The following is a 20,826-nucleotide window of genomic DNA, read 5'->3' as shown; positions in this document are numbered from 1 at the left end:
CGCATCTGAAACACGTCTCTGCGAATTGAAGCGACCTCACGTCTACAAAAAAAATGTCACAGTTTCGCCCTAAGGGCGAAGCGATGAATGCGATAGCAACACAGCAATGTCATACGAAGTAAGGTGAGCGGCTTTGGTAGCAATATGAATTGTAGTAAACATGAGCTGATTAAGTAAGCAGGTGTGCTGCGGCGCAAGTAGACCGACATGAAGAGAGACTCGATGACCACGAGAAGGCGCGTGTGAAACGGTGGTGTTGATGAGAAGCGCTTCCCGTGGGCAGCGCGTGCGAAGGGACACACCTGTAGCGCTGCACTGCCGACGCGGGCAGCATTGCATGTGTAGCGTGCGTTGGAAAATGTGGCCCGACTATTACTAACTGATTGAACAAGCGTGGTGTGAGCGCGCACAAACAAACATGAATAGATCACACTGAATGACTGCAGACAACGACTGTCAAAACGCTGGCAGCAAGCGCATATATACGCCGCAGCAGCGGGCGAAGGTACGTGCGGTCTATCGCTTCAACGGAAACTGAGCGGCGAATAGACGGCGCATAAAGGTCAGAGCCGTGTGGAGATAAGAGACGGTGCGGTCGAACGAACGACGAGCGCGGTTGTTGGCAGCGTAGAAGTGTGCCCCCCCCCCCCCCCCGCTCCTTCCGGCGCTGGCTTCCCGCCTCCTTGCTTGCGCGTGGGAGAGATAAGAGACTGTGCGGACGAGCGACGAGCGCGGTTGTTGGCAGAGAAGTGCCCCCCCCCCACCCCCCCTGCTCCCTCCGGCGCTGGCTTTCCGCTTCCTTGCTTGCGCGTGGGAGATTGAGTGCGTTCGCTCTCCGTGATAGCGCGCGTCCCCGCACGCTGCCTCTGGGGCATACGGCGCGCGGCGAAGACTTTATCTATACGGAACCTCACGGCGACGGCGACGGCGACGACGACGGCGACGACGACGGCGACGCCGACGGCAGAAATCCGGTTTAAGTGTCCATATAATTGCTATCGCAATAAAAAAAAGTGCGAACTTTCGCAAAACACAACGTTGCTTTTACATTGAGCGCATAAGGAAGCGTGACTCCGTTTTCTTCTGCACAGCCGACCTCCTCGTCGAGTTTCCAAAAATTCTGCTCAGCCGCCATCTTGTTTAGCCATCATAGTAGCCTGCATGCACCGTTTTTGACTCAAATGTCTTTTTTTTTTTTTGGGGGGGGGGGGGGGGCTTCGTCAGAATTGGAGCTAGATCGCTGGCTACTTATCTGTCTATCTAGCCATCTACGGCGAGTACTTGAACGTAGCCTTTGGTCCAAGTCGTCTCCGTTAGGAGAAGTGGCGCTCAACGGCGGTGGAATTGTGTAGAGGCACGACATGGCTGACACAGTAAGGTGTGACAGTAAGTTTGGTAGTACAAAAAGGGGCCACGCACTGGTAAAGTTTAAGGAAGACCGGTATAGACCAACTAGCCCAACATTCCGTTCTATTAAGCAGAAAATATAGCTGTAAGTTAAAGTGAGTATGCAGAAAGGTAGATTCTGAACATATTCACGCTCAGCCATCGTTAGAACGAGCAGCGTCGAATCCGGACAAAGAATTTCGACGATATTCAGCAGAACCTTAGAGCAGGGACACTTAATTCGGATGAAGGGCATGGGCCCGGATGAAAGAGGTCATCGTGTGCTCGAACTCTACCTCGACAGTTTTTAACAGCAGGGCGTATTCGTATACTTCGGGGTGAAACTTAAGCGAGCGATCGCTTACCTTTCCGTCGGTGGTGCATACTTTCACGCCCGTCAGCGTCACCAGGATAAGTACTGTCCTTTTTGAAGGAGAAGCCTGCGGAAAGAGAAGAAAGATCGCAATGAGTGGAACCGAGAATATGATCATCACATTATTCTATACTGATCTATCTAAGTTAAAGCTGAATCGGTGGAGCAGCGCGTGAGTCAACTAATAGCAATCCATTCGAACCCTGTACTTCAAATTTATATATAAAAGGGGGTTCTGTGATCGCCATGCAAATTTTTCCTCTAGTCAACACCTTAGCTTCATATTAAGTCTTTGTGTCTACGCCCGCCATAACAAATGTCTAAACACAACACCTCCTACATCTGTGTAACGTAACTGTGTTGTTAAGTGTTGTGTTATGTAGTTACGTGTGTTATTCATATCTTCTCGTCCGAAAAGCTGTGAACTCCTGTCCTGTGCATGTTCTCGGACTCTTTATAGCACTTCTTCATGAAACTCACATGTTTGTGCGAGTTTTGCAGTTCTCATGTGCACCTTTAATCATGTACAGAATTTTTCATGTGCATTCTGTGTTCCTCAAATTCTATGTGCTCTTTTTTTTTCCGCCGAGGAGTAGGCCGCCACATTCAAAGCGCCAAACTTTCCTCGAAATTAGTATTTAAAAGAATATTCGCCAGGAACTCCACGCCTTCCGCAATATTTCCGGCACAACGTAAGAAGAATATCAAATTGAACACAAAAAGCGTGCACACCACTGCCTATATGGCACCACTCAACACACATATCCAGGTTGGTTCAGACATCCAAGTGGCCGCAACGTTTATCGTCTTATTTCTTTGACACGTCACAGATGTTGCCCCGACTAGTACTCCATAAGATACGACGAACAGACTAACGTATAAGACCACCGACAAACTACCCAACGTGGTTAACCAGCGCTAAGACAGGGGGGCGATGTATTTAGATAGACACAGGACAAACACAGCTTCGTCCTGTGTGCGTTGCGCGTTGATCCAGCGTCTTTTCGTCCTACACGCCCCATTAATTCCAGAGATGGTTGATCATGATTATCAGCTCTACCGATTAATTGATCAACGAGAGCGCATAAACAAACACTATTTTTGTCTCCCTTTATTTCTCCAGCCATATTTTTAACTAATTTCCAGAGCCTGCCTCTAGGCATAATATACAGAGGTATGTTTCCAACATCGCAAACAGATTCGTTTCGGGCTGGAAGTCTAACAGGGAACGGTATAGGGTCCACGAGTCCGGTGTTCAGCCAGTTAGTTAGGTCTTCACACAAGAAGGCGTTCTGCGCGAAGCAACTCTGAAACAAAGGGACATGAGAGGCGCGAGACGCTTCGCGCCCTCCATCAATGTGCGTCGACTCGGCGCTATGTAACGCCAATGGGCCAATTTAGTACAGAAAACCTAATCTCTCTAAACCTAGTAATTATCAATTATCAAGTCAACAAATTTTTAACTGCGCGAAGAAGACAAGACGTGAAAAGAAACATAGACGCACAAACAAACGCACACAATACTCCGTCTATGTTTCTGTTCACGTCGTGTCTTCTTCGCGCAGTTTAAAATTTGTTGACTCTATGAACCGACTAGCGCAACAACATGCCTTACATCAATTATCATTTGATTGATATACGAATAAGAACCCTTCAGGAACATCTTCAGCAAATTTCAGCTATATATGTGGTAATAAGACTACAGATTCCTGAACTGTTTGTTTCTGCTCCAATGGGCGACCTCCTCATTCTTTTTTCTTTTTTTTTTGCCTGTTTGTAACTCTGACGTCGCACGTAGGTACCAAAGACGTGCTCGATGAAGTCCGGGGCCAAACCCACAGCAAGGGCGTAACATTCGCGTTAACGATCGCGGTGTTCCAAGCTGTCCGTGCGTCCGGACGTCTTTTCCAGGCCACCTTCTCATCCTCAACAAATTCACTCTTGCCGTAGGGCGAAGAAAAACGAAACTTTGCCCATGCAGATGCAACAGTCTGCTGTTATGGGAGCTGCGCGGGTCAATCACTGCGTGATCGCGCAGCCACGGCGCTCGGCCATTCGTGCGCGCCTTTTCACGCGCGCCACACCGACTCGGAGACTGGTGGTGTCTGTGCGAGCATTTCGGAGGCCACAGCCTGACAGCGCTGTAGCGGACGAGGACGACGTCGTGCTACACATCGCCAATAAGTTATTGCTCAAAAGATGGCGGTGTCCACTGCGGAGAGCCTGCTGCTGACGGAGTAAATGATTTCAATCAGAACCGCAGAAATTGTTGAAGTCTGTAGTTTGTTTTTGCACATTTTTGTTTCATTCTGGGGGAGGGGAAGAGGGGAGCCTGCTTGCAGCAACTGACGAGAGCTGTCACGCGAACGTCACCAGCTACGCGGGATCTCCATTTGCAACGAGACCCTCGATCTGCTCGGTCCGTCAGTCTATATGGCATCTGTCATACGTAGACGTGCTATATATGTATACCGATCATACTCCGCCTCGCTAATTCCAAGCAGTGCGGCGAAGGCTGCGATGCCCGTCAGCCCGCCATGGAAAAAAGAAATGAAAAGAAGAAAGGAAAACCGCCTGCATGTTTTGGGGAAACAGGAAATCTGCCATTCTCTGTTGCTAACGCTCTCGCGCGGACTTCGAGAGCACAAATTGACAACGTGACAAACTAGCACGCGTCAGTACAGACCGCGAAATAGAAACATTTTCGCGAATATTTCATCACCGAAGCAGCAGTCGACGAAATGGATTCTACACAGTCACCCACACATGCATGTATGTAATGCCACTCTTCCTTTACGGTTGTTATTATTGTTGTTAGACTTCACGCCAAGTTTAAACTATGAAATTAATAAGAAAATCCCACAATTCTGTCCAGAAACCAATGATCTGCAAGCAAACACGCATCACTGTGTAGAAGCAGCTATAGGCCACTATAGTCATATGTATACTCATGACTTTCAATTCCTGCCTATATACAGCACGTTTTGGCAGTGCGTAAGTATTTTGTGCAGTCGCATTTTTCGAATCAGATTCATAAATCGAGCGGAATTGCAGACGTACGCCTCTTCGTGTCCACCCACGTACCGGTTGAGGTGGTTTTGCACTCGTAAAAAAATGTAGTTTTGCGATAAAGCGACTTAGTTCGCCGGTCTGATTCCGGCAACGGTCTCGCCCTTCACTGTTACTTGACTTACCGCATTCCGGCAGTTTCGAATTTTGGTGTTATCTAGTAAGTTGTGAATAACATCTTTGCGGGGAAAGTCTTGGTACACCGAAGGGGGAGGCGGGCGGATCGAATGCTTTAAAGCATTAAATCATTTTCGTTCAAAATTCAACAGCCAGTCCGTGACCGATCCGTGATCCGTATGCCTGTCGAGATCGACACGCTACCGTGGTGCCCCCCAAAAAATGTCACGATACGTGAACCAACGAAATCAAACCACCTGCTTACCCGCCGAAGTGGCGCAATAGCTATGGCGCTCTGCTGCTGAACACGGTGTCGTGGGTTCGATTGCATTTCGCGGCGCCGCATATCGATGGAGGCGAAAAGCAAGGAAGCTCGAATCCGCAGCCCTGCACAGCGGCGCGCCTCACAGCTTCAGTATCGCTTTGGGACGTTAAACTCCGCAAATCAATTAATCAAACCAAACTACAGCTTGCGCACACCGTGCAGGATTAGCGGTGAAAAACGGACTACAGACGCCTAGCCGGTTCTCGCTTCCGGTCGGCTGACGTGTAAACCTGTAGCATTCCCCGCACTGCACGGATTCGTTGAGTTTATTCACGTATACGAACAACATGAGCGCCGTCGAGAGCAGGACGAACGCCCATCAGAATTCATCTAAGTACTATATATAGAATAGCTGGGCCGGCATCCCACACTCTCGTGGCTGCATATATCTGCCCCGCTCGTATACCCCGCAAGAGGCGTCTCCAATACGCATATACCCGACAGGAGGTGTCAACGGATGGCGTCGCGTAAATGACGTGAGGAATGAAGCGTCTCCGTTCCTGAAGATCGCCACAACTTCGCTTCTGGCAACGGTTTGTTTTCTTTTTCAAATTTCCTTTCGCCCGCTCCCTCTTGCTCTTTCTTTTCTTCCTTCCTTCCTTATTTATTTATTTATTTTTCACCGCCTGAATTCTGACTTAACCGCACGCAGGAATAGCCGGCTAGGTGAAAGTATGCTATAGTGCTCGAAGGCCATATGACTAAAATGTATACAAGCCCAGTATATAGAAGTTAGCAGCCGCCACGGACGGCGGCGTAGGGCAATCGACAGTGCCGTATACGTCAGTGCCCTCAGACAGCTAAAAGAGCGGGAAGCGCATCATACGTGACAGGTGGGTTCACGTGGACAGGTGTATTACTATATATATACCGGGCATTCGTACGCACCGTTTCCTTTGTTTTTTGTTTTTCATTATTTTCAATATGATGACGCGCCCAATAACGTTCAGAAAATGCCGTCATACTATTCGGCGCGAGGGCGTTTTGCTTATCGTGTCGTTTATCTTTTCCAGCTGCCCGTAACGACAGATATATATAGCACACGTGTATAATGTAAGCAGTGCAAACCACAGGGAACGCGCGTGTCCCTGTCCGGTGTTTCGCGATGCGTCGCCGGCCGTCACCGGTGGCGCGATGTCAATTTTCGCGGCAGAACGGCGGAGAAGACTGTGCATACTTCAGCTGGGGAGACGTGCCGGCTGCCATATACTTACAGCATTTGCACATGTCAGAAAGAAAGAAAGAAAGAAAGAAAGAAAGAAAGAAAGAAAGAAAGAAAGAAAGAAAGAAAGAAAGAAAGAAAGAAAGAAAGAAAGAAAGAAAGAAAGACAAACATCCACCCGAATCGTTGCGATAACCACGAAGTATACAGGGTCCCGTGACAGCCGATCTCCGACGGCTTCCGATACATTAACGGAAGCCTCGTCCGCATCCACACATGCGCAGATAAACATTGGCAACATGAAATACTTGCTGCATCGGAGTAATATATATATATATATATATATATATATATATATATATATATTGTTACACACGAGGTGTTTAATGCAGAACCAGATAAATCTGGTTGATGAGCGCATTTCGATAGCGGTCCCGAGGCAGCGTGGCTAACGTCGTTCTCCTCTTCCCCATTTTCTTCCTCCTGGTTGTCCGCGTGGCATCCATGGTTCATCGCAAGAGCTCGTGACAATATATATATTCAGAAATTCGTTCGGCACTGCTTCCTTGGCAGTGCTGCAAGCACTGCCAGGCGCATAACCTCACGTGGACAATTACGACTTTCGAATCCACGCTACACGGTCGCCGAAAGTCAGTCCAAGCGCTGGTTTCACACTTCCCGTAACGATGACTGTGCGATTTCTAAAATGGCATACGATGAGGCGCAATGTAAAGTTACGCACAACCACATCACTAAACCAAGTTGTAGTCATGAGTCACTTTCCCGCTTCAGAAGGGGGGGATACATTAATGACGGAAACATGTAGCTCTCTCTCTTTCTCTAGAGCTCTGTGTGAAACGATCCAATGGATGCGAGTATGAAGCTACGCCTCCAAATATAGTGAGAGGAGTTGTCATTTTCATAAGGCTTCCCACGGGGCTATGTATAATTTGAACCAGACATGGCCCGGTTTGCCGCATTTCATTCCGCACGAAAGGCGATGCTAAGAAGGATAAGAACGTCCTCGTCCCTCTTAACGTCGTCTTTCGCTGGGTAACTAATGCAGTGAACCGCGTGAAGAAATGAGATTTCTTGATCATTGGCGAGAGAGAAAGAAACGTCTCATCAAAATGATGTAGCCCCGAAGTAGTGATACTAGGTGAAGCTTATGAAGGTGTGAAATTGAACAGTGATGAAGGTGAAGACCACGAAAGATCGATTACGGACAACGCATTTTATAGGTCACTACTGCAGTATCTCTATGAAACGGGCCTGCATGCTTATATTTAGTTTCCTACACTGACGTCATGCCGCGTGGCAACCCAAGCGAAAAAAAAAAAAAATGACACACGGGTCTCAGGACAAGCACTTAAAGAAGTACAGACATTACGTCTTCCGACTGTTCGTTTTTCTTTTTTTTTTTTTCGTCAGGTAGAAGGTACTGGGCTCTAGAAAAATGTACTAGCAAGTTTCAGAGCACCCTGAATAAATCATTATAATAGCTTTTCTACGAACAAGTTTCGGTTTCGAGTCGCATGCGTAGTATACGTGTCGTGACGTCATGACGCAAAAGATAGTCACGTAGGAATCAGGACACCTCGACGTTTCGGCAATGACTCCACGGCTTACTAGTATCTTATTTTCTGGTGTTTTAAGGTTCAAGACATTCATTCCCAGCAATAAATAAATAAATAAATAAATAAATAAATAAATAAATAAATAAATAAATAAATAAATAAATAAATAAATAAATAAAATATCCACAGGGTCTCTTATGATATCCCTGAGACGACTTGAAGGCGAAAGCCCGAGTGCTGATGCCTTAAAGACGGACACATGACATACACATCCGCCTTAATTCGCTTAGTCACTAATCCTCTCAATTCGCTTAGTAATCCACTTAATTCGCTGTATTACCCATCTTAACTCGCTTAGTCATCCATCTTACTTCGCCTAAAATTCGTCTTTATCATCCATCTGCTTGCCATTGATGATGATAGTTTTTGTACCTTTCGTGTCGTCAACGCGTTTTCGCTCAAAGACATTGAAGGTCGACTGGACGGTGACACATAAAAGGCTTTCACCCTAATAAATAAATAAATTGTTCAAATTGTAACGCCAGTACTCTTTTAACCGTATAAACGGCGGGCCACATCTTGAGACGAGAATCTAGCCGTTTATCTCGGCGCCGCTAGCGCTTCCCCCTGCAGCGTCTAATTCTTCGCGCTCGAATGCGCTCTTTCGTGAAGCGCGGCGACGCAGCTACGAACAAGCTGCTTGCAAAACACAATTTTTCTATTTTCAGTACTTTATCTCCTCTGTGGGCTCACTGCTGCGTATGCTTCGCAAAATCTCTGCCCTGAGCGTAAAAAAAAAAAAAAAGGATAGAGCGACGCGTGTACCGGGTGTGTATTGTGTATATACGTATACGTGAGCAGCATGAGCGCCTCGGGCGTTTTAGAAACCGCCCGATTTCGGCGCCCTCTCGACTTTTCTCGCGAGGCTCTCGAGAAGAGCGATATATTATATCTCTCGCGTCGGAGCTTTTTGTCCTCGAGCACCGTTTCCGCAAAATCGAGTTTGGCGCGAAATCCAATTAATATTCGTCGAAGGAGCACAGCGCGACTTTGAGACGAAGAAAGTGGTTAGAGGCGTCACGCGTCGCGATTCGCTCGAAGAAATGGAGGCAGGCTTTTGACACGTAACGGCGAACAAAGTAGGTCCATCTAGTGCAACCCAAAGGTTATTCTTCTTTATTTTTCCTGTGGCGCTTCGGCGTGAACCTGAATAAATAGTAATACGGTAATGGGTGCTTAGCCCATGCTTTAACGCTTTGTTGTCGTCAGACTACTTTTTTTTTTTAAGTTGACCGCGTTCGACGTGTCTGACCTCTTCCGGGAGTGTTTCGGAGGTGTTGTTTGTGACCTACGCTATAATATTTATTAGCACGTATCTTAATCAAGCTCTCATACACGTCAAACTCGGAAACGAGGCCATAATCTAATCTGCTGTCAAGCACTGACTGCGCAACGAAGCATCACGTGATTGCGCGCGATTTCGCTTCATATCTGATCGGGATGCAACGGAACATTCCCACATGCTCGAATTACTGGACCCTGGGCTTTCATTTTGAACACGTCGAAAGGAAAAGTAAATGCCGTCTCCCTTTCATAAATCGTCCTCGTCTTCCGCTTTGTGGGCTTCCGCATAGCTAGGTTGATTATTTAGTAGTTCGACACACACACACACCACACACACACACACACACACACACACACACACACACACACACACACACACACACACACACACACACACACACACACACACACACACACACACACACACACACACACACACACACACACACACACACACACACACACACACACACACACACACACACACACACACCACACACACACACACACACACACACACACACACAGCGCGCACTCACATACACGCACTACACACGCACGACACACGCACACGCACTATCTGCAAGCACGAACTTTTGTCCCTCTTGTCTATGCGACTGATGTCCCGAAACCGTATTCAATATAGAGAGCATGCCAAGAACTACGGAACCAAGAAAAGGGAGAATCGTCCACTGTTATCACCGACTAATCGGCTTAGTCATTTCCCATCATGTGCCAGAAACAAATAAAACATCGACGACTAATTCTTGTATTGCGCGGAGCGCACACAGGAGGAGGCCCAGCTCGGGGAGGCGACATCACTTCGAGATTGGCCGAAAGACAAATGCGACGGGCGATAAGGCAAATACAACTGGAGAAAAGAGAAGGCGAATTCGTCATCATCTAGAGAGGTTGAGAGAGACACGGGGAGAGAGATGGTCAACAATCGACACCATCGTTTACGAGGAGGCACTACAGTGCCCACTGACGGTTCGACCATCCACTTAGAACGCCGTCGCGACGGCGTGGGTCGGTATAATTTTGTTCCGTGACAGACGAACGCGCGCGCAAGCGTAGTCAAGTAGGCGCAACGGTCTCCGACGTTCTCTTCCCTTCGTTCGAGCAGTTTCCCGAAGAACATTCAACTCGGGGGTGACTTCAGTCGGTCACTTACAGAAGAGAGGGGGGAACAACCCCGCTTCTTGTTTCCCATTAGCCCACTCAGCCGAATACTGGTAGCGAACGTGCTTACTAAGTGAACTGCAAGAAGAGGGAGACAGGGAAAAGAAAGAAAGAAAGAAAGAAAGAAAGAAAGAAAGAAAGAAAGAAAGAAAGAAAGAAAGAAAGAAAGAAAGAAAGAAAGAAAGAAAGAAAGAAAGAAAGAAAGAATCCGCTGCCACCGCATAGCGATTAGCCCGTCCAATCTAGCGAACAACGCCGAACGCAGGCGCGTATGTATAGCTCCGCCGTTTTGGTGGAGGTCCGTGCCCGGCGGAGTACGTTATGCGCGTAACAAATCGATGCCTCCGTGAACACGGGGCGGGTTGGGGCGGGGTTCAGTATCAGGAGGTCGAGGAGGAGGGTAGGTTGGGGCGGTCGGTCGGTCGTGCGCGCTACGAAACGTATGACGAGACCAAGCGCTGCAGCGCACATGGCGACGAGACTTCAACGCCCCGCGAAGTATGTATCTCGCCTGCTTCTTTCTGCGCGGGTGTATAGCGGTGAGTCAGCCAGACCACGAAAGACCGAGACATGGATTCCCTCGTCGGAGCTGTCAGAACCGCGAAGCCCTCTCTCTCTCCCTTTCTCCCTCTCTCTCTCGGCGTCCCCTATCCCCTAAGCTCAGCTTTCACTCGTCGCTTACCGCCACGTCATCGTTCATTCTGGCGTCTGTAATAAGCCGCAACGAAGACTTTTGTTGAAGAGAACGGACGACCTAATGATTCCTTTAACTAAGAAAATTTCACCGACATATGGGGTTTGACATCCCAAGCAATTGCTGCGACCACAGTGCTTTTATGCGACGCGGACAAGAAGGAATGGCAAAGACGGTGCGCTCCGTTCTTGTCGTTCTTTCATGTCCGCGTCGCATGAGCTCTGTGGTCACAGTAACTACTCCAAAGCAACTAGCCCAAAGAGCCCGCATCCTGAAGAAACACTGGGGCTATGAGGGCCGTCGTCGTAGTGAAGGGACCCTGGTTTTTTGAATACACGCGGTTTCTCTAACCTGTGCCGCCGTAACCTCGGTGCTCGAGCGTTATTGTCTTCCGTCCGTACAAGAATGCGGTCACAGAGGCAGGGAATCGTACCCACGACCTCGTTCTCAGCAGTAGAACGGCCACAGCCATTGAGATATTGAGGCGGACGCTTATACTTACGGCGTTATGCATAGAACTACTGCATGCATGTATTCGAGCTATATATAGTATATGCAAAGATGAGATCACCGATCGAATTGTGTTTCTGCTTATACACCACTCGTCCTTCTTTCCTTCTTGGTATAGTGAGTCCACGAGGATAACGCTATAGCTAAGTTTCGTCGCTGCTTGTGCACGTCGTGAGCGTGCTTTCCCCTCGAGAAATGAGAATCTCTACACTGCGCAACAAAATTTCTAATCAGAGTTCGCTAACCACCACTAAGCTTTCCGAAATCGCTCCGCGAACAACTCCCACGAACTGTACAGTCTGGAGGACCGAAGTGGAGATGACTAAATATTCTTACGGTTTGCCTTTCGCTAGTACTTCTTGTTTCTGTAATCTCTCTCTCTCTCTCTCTCTCTCTATCCGGGCAGCGAAAGAGAAGCGATTCGGGTCCCTCACTCGTACAGCAGGAAATGACGCACACAAGCCGAGAGTACTGGCCTCCCCACGAAATTTGTGCCTTGGAAGAAGCTACGTCCACACTCCACAACACCCCCCCCCCCCCCCCCCAATCCCCCGTGATACAAACAAACATACGCAGCTTTCCGCCCCAATGCTCGGACAACAGATCATCGACTACGCCACCCAGCCGCCCCTCCAGCGACTCCACTTTCTGGTCCCTCTGTCATCCTCGTCATCAGAACCGCGCGAGGCACTGCCGGCAAAGCCACCCCTCCCGTCTTTCCTGTAAGATCGTTCAGTCAGGAGAAAAACGGGTCGCGTGAGTGAGTGGCGAAGGATGAGAAAGGGAAGGACGACGAGGAGGGTGCGATTTCGGGTCTGCGAAGAGTATAAGTCTCCCCCCCCCCCCCCCCACCCGTCCACGCCTCGGGAACTTTTCTTACTCATAACGAGACGCATAAGTCTCACTTACCGCGCTTTCTTTCTTCCCCCGCTTTTCGTTTCTCTGTCTCCGTCACCCTGAATGCACGCTTGTACAAGGTATGCTACAGGCACGCAATGCGTTCAACCCTGCTTCCATCTATACTTCGTTCTCATTTCTTACACACGTATCTTTTAACGCTGTTCCTTTTTCATCCTCCTCTCTCGCACACAGCGTGTGCTTCTCAAGAATAAGTTGCCCCCTTCCTACTCTCCGGCCCCTTCCCACCCCTTCGCTGTTCGTAACCCACCCCCTGACCCGGCCGTTATATAGAGACCCGTTCCAGTTGGAACTCCCCTACACGGGCTCCCGTCTTCTTGAAGCCCAGTCGCTCCCGCGACGCGAGAGAGAACGAAGAAAAAAAGAAGACAAGACGAGACGAGACAAGGCAGTTACATAACGAGGTGGGGGACCTATACCTCGTTTCGTTTCCATAAGCGCTTTCGAGTGGGAAAAAAAAAGAAAGAAAGAAAGAAAAACGCGCGCGTGCGGATGCCGCAATGATTAGCGTCTACGGTTCCATACCCACCGTCTCCCCCAACTCGCCGCAAATGCGCGGGCGCTTTTTGAGTTGCTCTGCATTAGCAATGAAGAGACGATGCCGCCGCCGGTGCGTGCTGCGCGACCCAACGTCACTGAAAAGAGAGACGCGTAGTACGCGCATCGTGAAACTAAATGGAAGAAGGGCAGTCGCTTGCCGTGGCTTTCATTTTTTTTAAAGTGTTCCCTCTCGTATAGTTGGCGCGAAGAGAAAGAAACAATAAAGAAACCAAAATTGAGAAACCTACCAAACCGGCGTTGGGTGGCTTCGTTGATCATGCTGCTGTATAAGAAGCATGGACATGCGATCATTTGTGTTCCTGCCAGATCGAAACGAGTCGCCATAATTAGGACGCGCTCAGCAATTAACCTAAGCGGAGAGAAGAAGCAAAGAGGGTGATCAAAGCTGTCCACCGTATAGCTTTATAGAAAAACGCTGGAGGACTGCTTCTCGTTGCAGAGGGTCACTCGCGTTCCACTCACTGTATGCACACGAGATGCCGAGATGCTTAAGACGAGATGCTTCAGAGTAGCAAGCCGCAACACACCTGCCACACTCGGCTGACAACGTTTTACGGAGCTCACGCACCTTTGCCGATTATGCTGGAAGGATAGTAGTGCATTACTATTCACTGAATGAGCATACTGAGCTTGCTTGGGCGATTACGAGAGACGCACTTTCACCAAGAGCAAAATAGAGGACGAAAAACACAAAAACGAACTAGATTGGAAACACAGGTGGTCCGCCAATATTTTGCACGCCGCGGCATGTGTCAAAATCAATTTGCTGTAAATATTGTTACGAACAAGGAACGACACTTTTTTTTTTTGTGTGCGTGGGAACGAAGCTTTGTTCCGGAACGCGCGGCGATGTTGAGTGAAACTTGCGCAATTAGTCCACGCTGTATTTGGCAAGCTGCGATGGAACGAATGATGCAGCGTGTACGCATGATACCGCAAATGAACAGAAAGCGAACCTAGCTGGTGCAGATATCAGAAGTATGCCAAATGATGGCGAAGAAAAACAGTATCTAAAATTGAAATACATGGTGTTAATCACAATTCATTGTCTCTACGACATCTTAGCGGACAATAGAGGATACCAGGAGTACTTCAGTTATCGCTCGCTAGTTAAGGCAAGGAAAACACGTGAAGCATCGTTGGGTACGTGAGAACCAATACTAGGGGAGGGGATGAACACATTTATTCCACAGAAAACACGTAGTACACCAGGTGATTTCGTTGCAATGAAAACGCCTACACACGCACACACACACACACACGCACCGACACACACACACACACACACACACACGCACACACACACACACACACACACACACACACACACACACACACACACACACACACACACACACACACACACTCGCGCACACCAGAGGAAAGCCCGAAAGGTTATACCAGAGGCGCCATTTTCAAGCATTAGCCAGAAACGCGTCAGATTAGCAATGCCACAAAGGCAGCGAAGCGAAGTCACCGAGAAAGCGAAAATTGAATTTCGATCGAAAGCAGGGAAGGGAGACGATTCAGGCACGACCGCGAAGGCGTCGGCGCCGCTAATACGCGAACGATTGAGACAAACGATTTGAGTTCGAAGATACTCGTTCTTTTCTTCTTTTCCCGCCCCTCCATATCTCTCCTCAACTGCTCGCTGCTGAACTCATAGTCACGAGGAACCGAAAGGCCCACTTGAGCAGTTAAAAGCTCCCTCCTCGCGGGGCGTTCGACGAGATCCATTTGGAACGACCGAACGAAGGAGAGAAAGTGAAAGCCCTTGGTCGGCGTTCGTGAAAGGTTTTGTTGAAATTTTCTTTTTTTTTTCTTCTTTTTGTGTTTGTGCGTGTTCCTTACGGTAATGCGATGCGTAATTCTCCAACGATCCTCGTGCAGGCGCGATGGCGTCTTTGGAGTAAAGGCAGCGCCCAAAAGCATGCGCACGTACGCATCAGACACACCATGCACTCTCGATCCCAGCGTCAAACCCAACAACCATGTAGAGAAGGCGTACAAATAAAATAAAATAATAATAAATAATAACAAAACGACAAAAGCGATGTGTCGTGTCTTCTGTTATCGTGTGCCCCTTTAGCCCCATATGTTTGTTTTTTTCAATATTGGTCAAATTTGTTAAAAGTCGTGACGTCAAAGCGAGGAGGGGCGGAGAAGTCAAGGCGGTGTCAACCCTCACTTTTTTGTTTCTGCGTCTTTTTAGGCTTAGCAATTCTCTTATCATGGTAAAAGATTTTTCCTTTTTTTCTTTTTTTTGTATTTCATAAAAGTAATTTAGTAATACGGCTCAAGTAAAATATTTTTCTGTTTAATATCCCCTTAACACGTAATTTCCCTTTCTCCTCATTTTGATGTTCACCCTTTCTCCTCACCCAGAGCAGGGCAGCAAACCGGGTGCAGAGCCGGTTAACATTGCCTAATTTACAATCCTAATAGGGTTAACCTCCTTACGCCATACTCTACCTTCCCTGTCTCTCCAGAGCTCGCGCGCCACAAAAGCATACTTCCAGTCTGACTTCGCTGCATAACGGAGAAGCCTAACGCCAGGCTACTCGCGATGTCCCCGTCGTACGAGGCCAGATTCATTTTGACGCACGGGTAATTTTTTCGAGACTGAACCTCTCTTTGAGCAATGCATCCACCCCTTCGTTTCCCGCACGGTAGCGCACTAATCGCGCGCACAAAGAGATAAGCAGAGAGATACGAGTGATAAGGGGAAAGGCAAGGAGGTGAAACCAGACTGAGCCCGGTTGGCTAACCTGCACTGAAGAACGGGGGAAACGGCATCGAAAAAAAAAAAAAATTCAGTGGTAATTCAGCGGTAAATGCGAGATAAATGCATTAGCATTGCGTCGCCTCTGTTTGAGGTCCCAGGATCCACGATGTAAACCACGTTCACCGCATCGCTAAGTGCTGTTCAGGGACTCGCTCTCGACACACGTCGTGCCCCTTCGAGGAGCGAAGTGTGTTCTGACCTATATATATGTATATATTTATATGGTTCTGTAACGGGCCTGTCAAGTGGTTTCCCTAAAGCAGTCCGGTTTTGTTACGCGTGTTCACACCTCTTGTCGAAGTTATAGTCAAGAAGCAAAACATTCGTTGACCCCTTTTTTCCTTGCTGAGAAATGAACCGGCGCATATCTCGCGCGCGCCCTGTGTGGCGTGGGAGTTGTATTTCGGGTGCCCGCCTGGCGGATCAATCATTCAGTCGAAGAGAAGCAAGAATGAAACATAAAAAAGGCGGAAGTATGTCTGACAAGGTGGACGGACTAAGGGATTAAACTTTTGCGAAGCCGAAATCTAGGGCACGAAACCGTATAAGCGCGTAGCAGAGGGGCGTAATACGAGAAATCAAAAGCACGCCCGGCAGCTTGGCAGCCCAATCTGCTCCAGCGGCGCGCGTAAGGAAAAAAAAAGAAAAGAAACGATGGAAGATGGGAATTCAGAAAATCGGAAATATCAAGGACGCCGAAGCGCGAGAATATATTTAAAAAAATGACGCTTTAAAATTATTAGATGCGTCTAAGAAGGTGTTGGAGCCGACTCCTCTGCTTATACGCGTTATAAAAGATCAAGATAAAGAAGAAAAGAAAAACGAATATAAGTTCAGAGTGTAGTGTAAGTGATTTCTTTTTCTTCCGGAGGTGTCAACACAACATAAACTAAGGGAAAATCATAACGCACGGAAGTGAGTACACGATCCTGCCAGTAAGGCGTTTTACGGAACGCGCTCGGCGCGTAAAGAAAAAATATATATATACGTAAACAAGGAAAGTACCGCCACTGACCACGCTTTCCTACGGGGACGCAAAAAAAAAAAAAAGGCACGTCTACTCTAAGCCGCATATCAGCGCTAAAACATGCCCGCTCCACTTTTCCAACTGCACGGAACGAGCTCGTCGTATGGCGTCCGCCGTACACTGCTACAACTGCACTTTAAGGAAAAAAGAAAGAAATTAAAGTGATAGGGAAAAGAGAGGCAGCGCAAAGTCGTCGCCACTGCAGCGAAGTCTCCGCGACGACGTTCTCGGTGCTGCACGGCAAAGCCGCGCGCGCAGTTAGTCATTCTTAGCGAACTGCTTCCGACAGCTGTCCGCTAAGTGGCCCGACATCCTCGCTCAAGCCTTTCCTCTTTGTTATTCCTTCGTTCTTGCTGTTTTTTTTTATTTTCTAAACAAACGAGTGAAGGAAGACTGAAGAACAAGGACTTGAAAAAAAAAATTACACGCAGTTTTAAATTAAAAAAAGCAGATACAGGGCACCATACACTTGATTGTCATCTTTTGGCGCTGACGAAGTGTCTTTGGACACAGTGCTGTTCTTTCTAGCTACGGTTTATTTCTGTGCAAATCCAAGTGCATCTGCTGGTCTTCGCTCCTTGCTCGGTCGTGATGGACGTGGACCACCCCGCACGTCTGCCGGTGACGGTGGCGTCAGCGGCGGCCGCCTCCAGGAAGCGGGTCGGTCAACAGAGCGACAGTGAGGACACCCATGTCTACTCTATCAGCAGTGAGGACCCTTCCAATGACGACTTCCGACTTGTGCAGAGCCGCAAAGCGAAGAGAAGGAACACTGGGACGTCTTCATCGTCAAGTACGCAAACAGTAAGACACACACAGAGGCCGTACGCCAATACCACCTTATTTGTGCCCGTGCTTCCTACCGTTAACATGAAGCTGCTCAACAGACAATCTGCGTCGATGTCACTGGAAGCCCTGGTGCCCAACGAAATATCGGACATTCGAGTTAACACCCGAAAAAATCTACTAGCGGTCGATGTCCTCCAGCACGCGAGTGCTCTCACCACTCTGCGCAGCGTAACAGACCTTGATGGCATTCAGGTGCGCTCCTACATCCCTCTGGGATCTGATGTAGTCATCGGCGTTATCTACGAAGTAGACGTGGCCATCCTTAATAACGACTTGTCGATTCTTGTCAAGCCAGCTAATTACGAGGTCATTGTTGATGTTACTCGGATAGGCAGTTCACGCTGCGTGAAGATTGCATTCAAGGGTAAATATCTACCCTCGCATGTTGAGGTGGGACACTTCAGACATGCTGTGCGGCCTTTCATACCGAAGCCTCTTCAATGCCGCAAATGCATGAAACTGGGACACGTGAGCAGCGTCTGTGAAAACCAGGCAGCATGCCCCCGCTGCGCCGAGCCCCACGCTACAGATAAATGTGGCGCCATTGTAACGAAGTGCTCGAACTTCAGCGGTTCACATGAGGCCTCATCGAAGAATTGCCCACATATTAAGAAAGAAATGGCCATCTTGAAAGAAATGGTGAGAGATCATTCAACTCATCGAGAAGCCGCCGCTAACATCAGGAGGCGACGTTCCCGTCACCGACGTTCTTCAAGGAAGGCTGTTGCCTCTACGACGCGCTTGCCACTTCCTATGACATCACCTCCTCCTCTGCCGCCCAGACCATACAATGCGGAAAGGACCACGAAGGACAAGGCCACTGAGAAGACGACATCTGCCGAATATTGGCCGGCCTACCAAAACGATAGCAAACACCAACAGGATTGCAGAAAACTTCTGATGGACAACCCCCGGCGTCTACTGTCGGTGATTTGTCCGACCAGGACAGGCAAGTGACTGTAATGCTGCAGTCGCTAATTAATACAATCCGCATGATACTGAACAAGCTATAAACACCTGCAGCTCGAAGTGCTCTGCAAATACTGGATGCACTAAATCCAGTGCTTGCTAGCATCATCTAAGCGCCATGGCTCGACCAATGGTCGCCTTCCGCACTGAAGTTAAAGGTGCGTCGATCTTCCAGTGGAATGCCAAAGGTCTCAGGACCCGAATAGCAGACTTTTGCCAATTCGTTTTTACAAATCGTTTCCCCATACTGGTCATTTGCGAACTAAATACATCGACTCCACTCAGACTGTCTGGTTACGAACCTTTCGTCTCGTCCACTTGCGGAACATGCAGCAAAGTAATCATCTACATCCTCACGGATTTTACGTATGTCGATCACGCCTCATGACGACAACCTGCATGTCTGCCTGCATGTAAAAAAGAAGACTATGTCATTTACACTTATTGGAGCCTACATATCCCCAGCGGGTCACTTTGATGGCAAAAGGCTCAAGAAAATATTGCTAATGACCAATGGCCCCTGGGTTATCACAGGTGACTTTAACGCGCATCACCAGCTGTGGGGAAGCACTAAAATTGATTCCAGAGGCAGGAGTCTTGCCTCCTTTGCTGCCGATCATGATATGTGCTGTGTGAATGATGGCAGCCCTATATTTCTGCGAGGCACGACTTATAGTAGCTGCTTAGACTTGACTTTGGTGTCACGGCACTTCGCCTCGAGCGTCCAATGGATTACCGACATAGAGACACATGGAAGCGACCATATTCCAACATACATAAAGATTAGTGGAGTTGAGCAATGCTCCTCTACTGTACTGCGTACAGTTGAGTGGTCAAGGTTTAAGGAGCATATGGATGACGCATGTCAGGAAGGCCTTTCAGAAAATATAGAAGACGAAATCGCGGAAGCAATGAACGCATTCATGTGCTCGTTGACAAGGTCAGCAAGGCGAACACACTTCGACACAGAACTGGAGAGGCTGCGTGCGGCACGCCGACAGGCAGAAAGAAGGTATCGGCGCACGAAATCTGTTCTAGATCTGAGGGCTTCACGACGCATACGAAAGAAACTCCAGCGTCGTATGGATAAATTGGAAGACAAGCGATGGAAATCTTTCTGTTAAACGCTTGATCCCCGAAGATCGCTCTCGCACATATGGAGAACGCTTAGGGGTCCCCTAATTACCCACGGCCGAACCCATATCAGTGATTTTGAGTGCTATACTTTTTTCGCTGATTCATTGTCATTTATGCTGAGTCATGCTCATGACTTTGACTGCTACCATCATGCTTTAGTGTTTCCTTCACTTAGTACCCTCACCAGAACCCATTCCAGTGATTTTTGAGTGTTGATCATTTTTTCGCTGAGTCATTGTCATTTTTGCTGAGTCATGCTCATGACTATGACTTCTACCAGCATTCTGTAGTGTTTCCTTCACTTAGTACCCACGTCCGAACCCATTTCAGTGATTTTTGAGTGTTAATCTTTTTTGCTGAGTCATTCTCATGACCTACATGACACGCAAGTCATGACATTTATGTCATGACCTATCACTTATGTTCGTCATACACTTCTGTCATACTATACCAATTTTGGTACCTACCAACTTAACGAAACGACCATGAGAGCACCAAGACCTAAGCGGCTGTTTCATGACTTATATGACACGCATGTCATGACATTCATGTCGTGACATACCATTTATGCTCGTCATATACTCTTGTCATGGTATGCCAATTTTGGTACATACCAAGTTAACGAAAGGACCATGAGAGCATAAAGTCGTAGGCGGCTAGATAGATAGATAGATACTGTCAAAGTAGCAAATGTTCGCCAAGAAATGCTTCGCATTTAAAAGCAGAACACACCAGGGTGACGTACCAGTCTGGCAGGTCATCTGACATGCCATAAATTAAGGTGTTAATACAGGTAACAGCTGTGCAGTTATGCGACCATTACGGAGCTTTATAAATCGTG

At 48.1% G+C, this 20,826-nt stretch overlaps 1 protein-coding gene across 1 annotated transcript in view; it reads right to left on the bottom strand.

Moving 5' to 3' along the window:
• LOC119446415 (tensin-2) overlaps positions 1–20,826 on the bottom strand; it is a 224,972-nt gene that overhangs the window by 141,770 nt on the left and 62,376 nt on the right. The window contains exon 3 of the mRNA XM_037710840.2: positions 1,752–1,826. Coding sequence (XP_037566768.1) covers positions 1,752–1,826 — 75 coding nt within the window. The remainder of the gene's footprint in view (positions 1–1,751; positions 1,827–20,826) is intronic.

The sequence above is a fragment of the Dermacentor silvarum genome, chromosome 3 (assembly GCF_013339745.2).
Source record: "Dermacentor silvarum isolate Dsil-2018 chromosome 3, BIME_Dsil_1.4, whole genome shotgun sequence".
Taxonomy (NCBI): domain Eukaryota; kingdom Metazoa; phylum Arthropoda; class Arachnida; order Ixodida; family Ixodidae; genus Dermacentor; species Dermacentor silvarum.
This window is presented reverse-complemented; position numbering and strand designations above follow the sequence as displayed.